Here is a 944-nt window from a genome sequence, read left to right on the forward strand (position 1 = left end):
GGGGGGACCTCTATTTACATGACTAATGCTATGCAACTCTTTCTTATTGACTACTAAAGAATCTGTTTAGACAAAAAGATCATTACTCACTTATAATATCCTGGAGTTATCTGGGGACCATTAATACATATTTCTCCTTCTTGGTTTGGGCCTAATGGTTCTCTCATTTCTATATCAACAATCTGCAAAATTATGTCTTTATATATTTCTGCTTTTTTTGGAGGGTAGTTTTTGTTTATTACATCCACATGATGTCAAATCTGTTTTCCATTTGTGTATTACAGTATTAGATCGGTGTAAAAGAAAACAGAAATTACAATATCTTCAATAACAAAATTACAGTACCCTAAAGAATCCACTTATAATGAAATTAGATAACTCACTTTATAATTCCACGGGCTGGAAAAAAAAGTGTCACGAACCTTCAACTCCATGTATCCGGAAAGCTGACCAATAGATCCCAACCTGTTTTCTTGTGAACAGAGTGAAATACAAGCCACAGACTCAGTCATCCCATAACCTTGGCACAACTCTAGTGAGCCACCAAGCTGTGAAGAATCAATCAAATAATGAACCAGTACAATGAACTATTTCAGAATGATGTATAATATGTTATGCTCATTTCAGGAGTACAGTCATAGATATTAGATAAACATTCCTATCTTTCTGAAATCCATTATCTTTGTATTACCCTTTTTATCACAGCTTCTTGTACATCAGCTGACAATGGAGCTGCAGCACAGTACATCCTCCTAAGTGATGTGAGGTTGTATTTATCTACAGCTGGAGACTGAGCCAAAAACAAGACCACAGGTGGCACCACAGCCATGCATGATACCTAAAAGAGGGTACATTGTTATCTTTTTCTTTTTGTGGTTATCATCATCTTTACCATTCTGTATGCATTCTTGTATCTGTATGAGTTTCAGCTATATGCATGCATG

General features: G+C 35.7%; 1 protein-coding gene across 1 annotated transcript in view; it reads right to left on the reverse strand.

Moving 5' to 3' along the window:
* LOC119589523 (probable 4-coumarate--CoA ligase 1) overlaps positions 1-944 on the reverse strand; it is a 13,863-nt gene that overhangs the window by 1,595 nt on the left and 11,324 nt on the right. Inside the window, exons 8-10 of the mRNA XM_037938124.1 lie at positions 692-838; positions 423-548; positions 91-182 (exon numbers count right to left, since the gene is read on the reverse strand). Of these exons, the coding sequence (XP_037794052.1) occupies positions 91-182; positions 423-548; positions 692-838 (365 nt within the window). The remainder of the gene's footprint in view (positions 1-90; positions 183-422; positions 549-691; positions 839-944) is intronic.

Source organism: Penaeus monodon, chromosome 25 (genome assembly GCF_015228065.2).
Source record: "Penaeus monodon isolate SGIC_2016 chromosome 25, NSTDA_Pmon_1, whole genome shotgun sequence".
NCBI classification, from domain to species: domain Eukaryota; kingdom Metazoa; phylum Arthropoda; class Malacostraca; order Decapoda; family Penaeidae; genus Penaeus; species Penaeus monodon.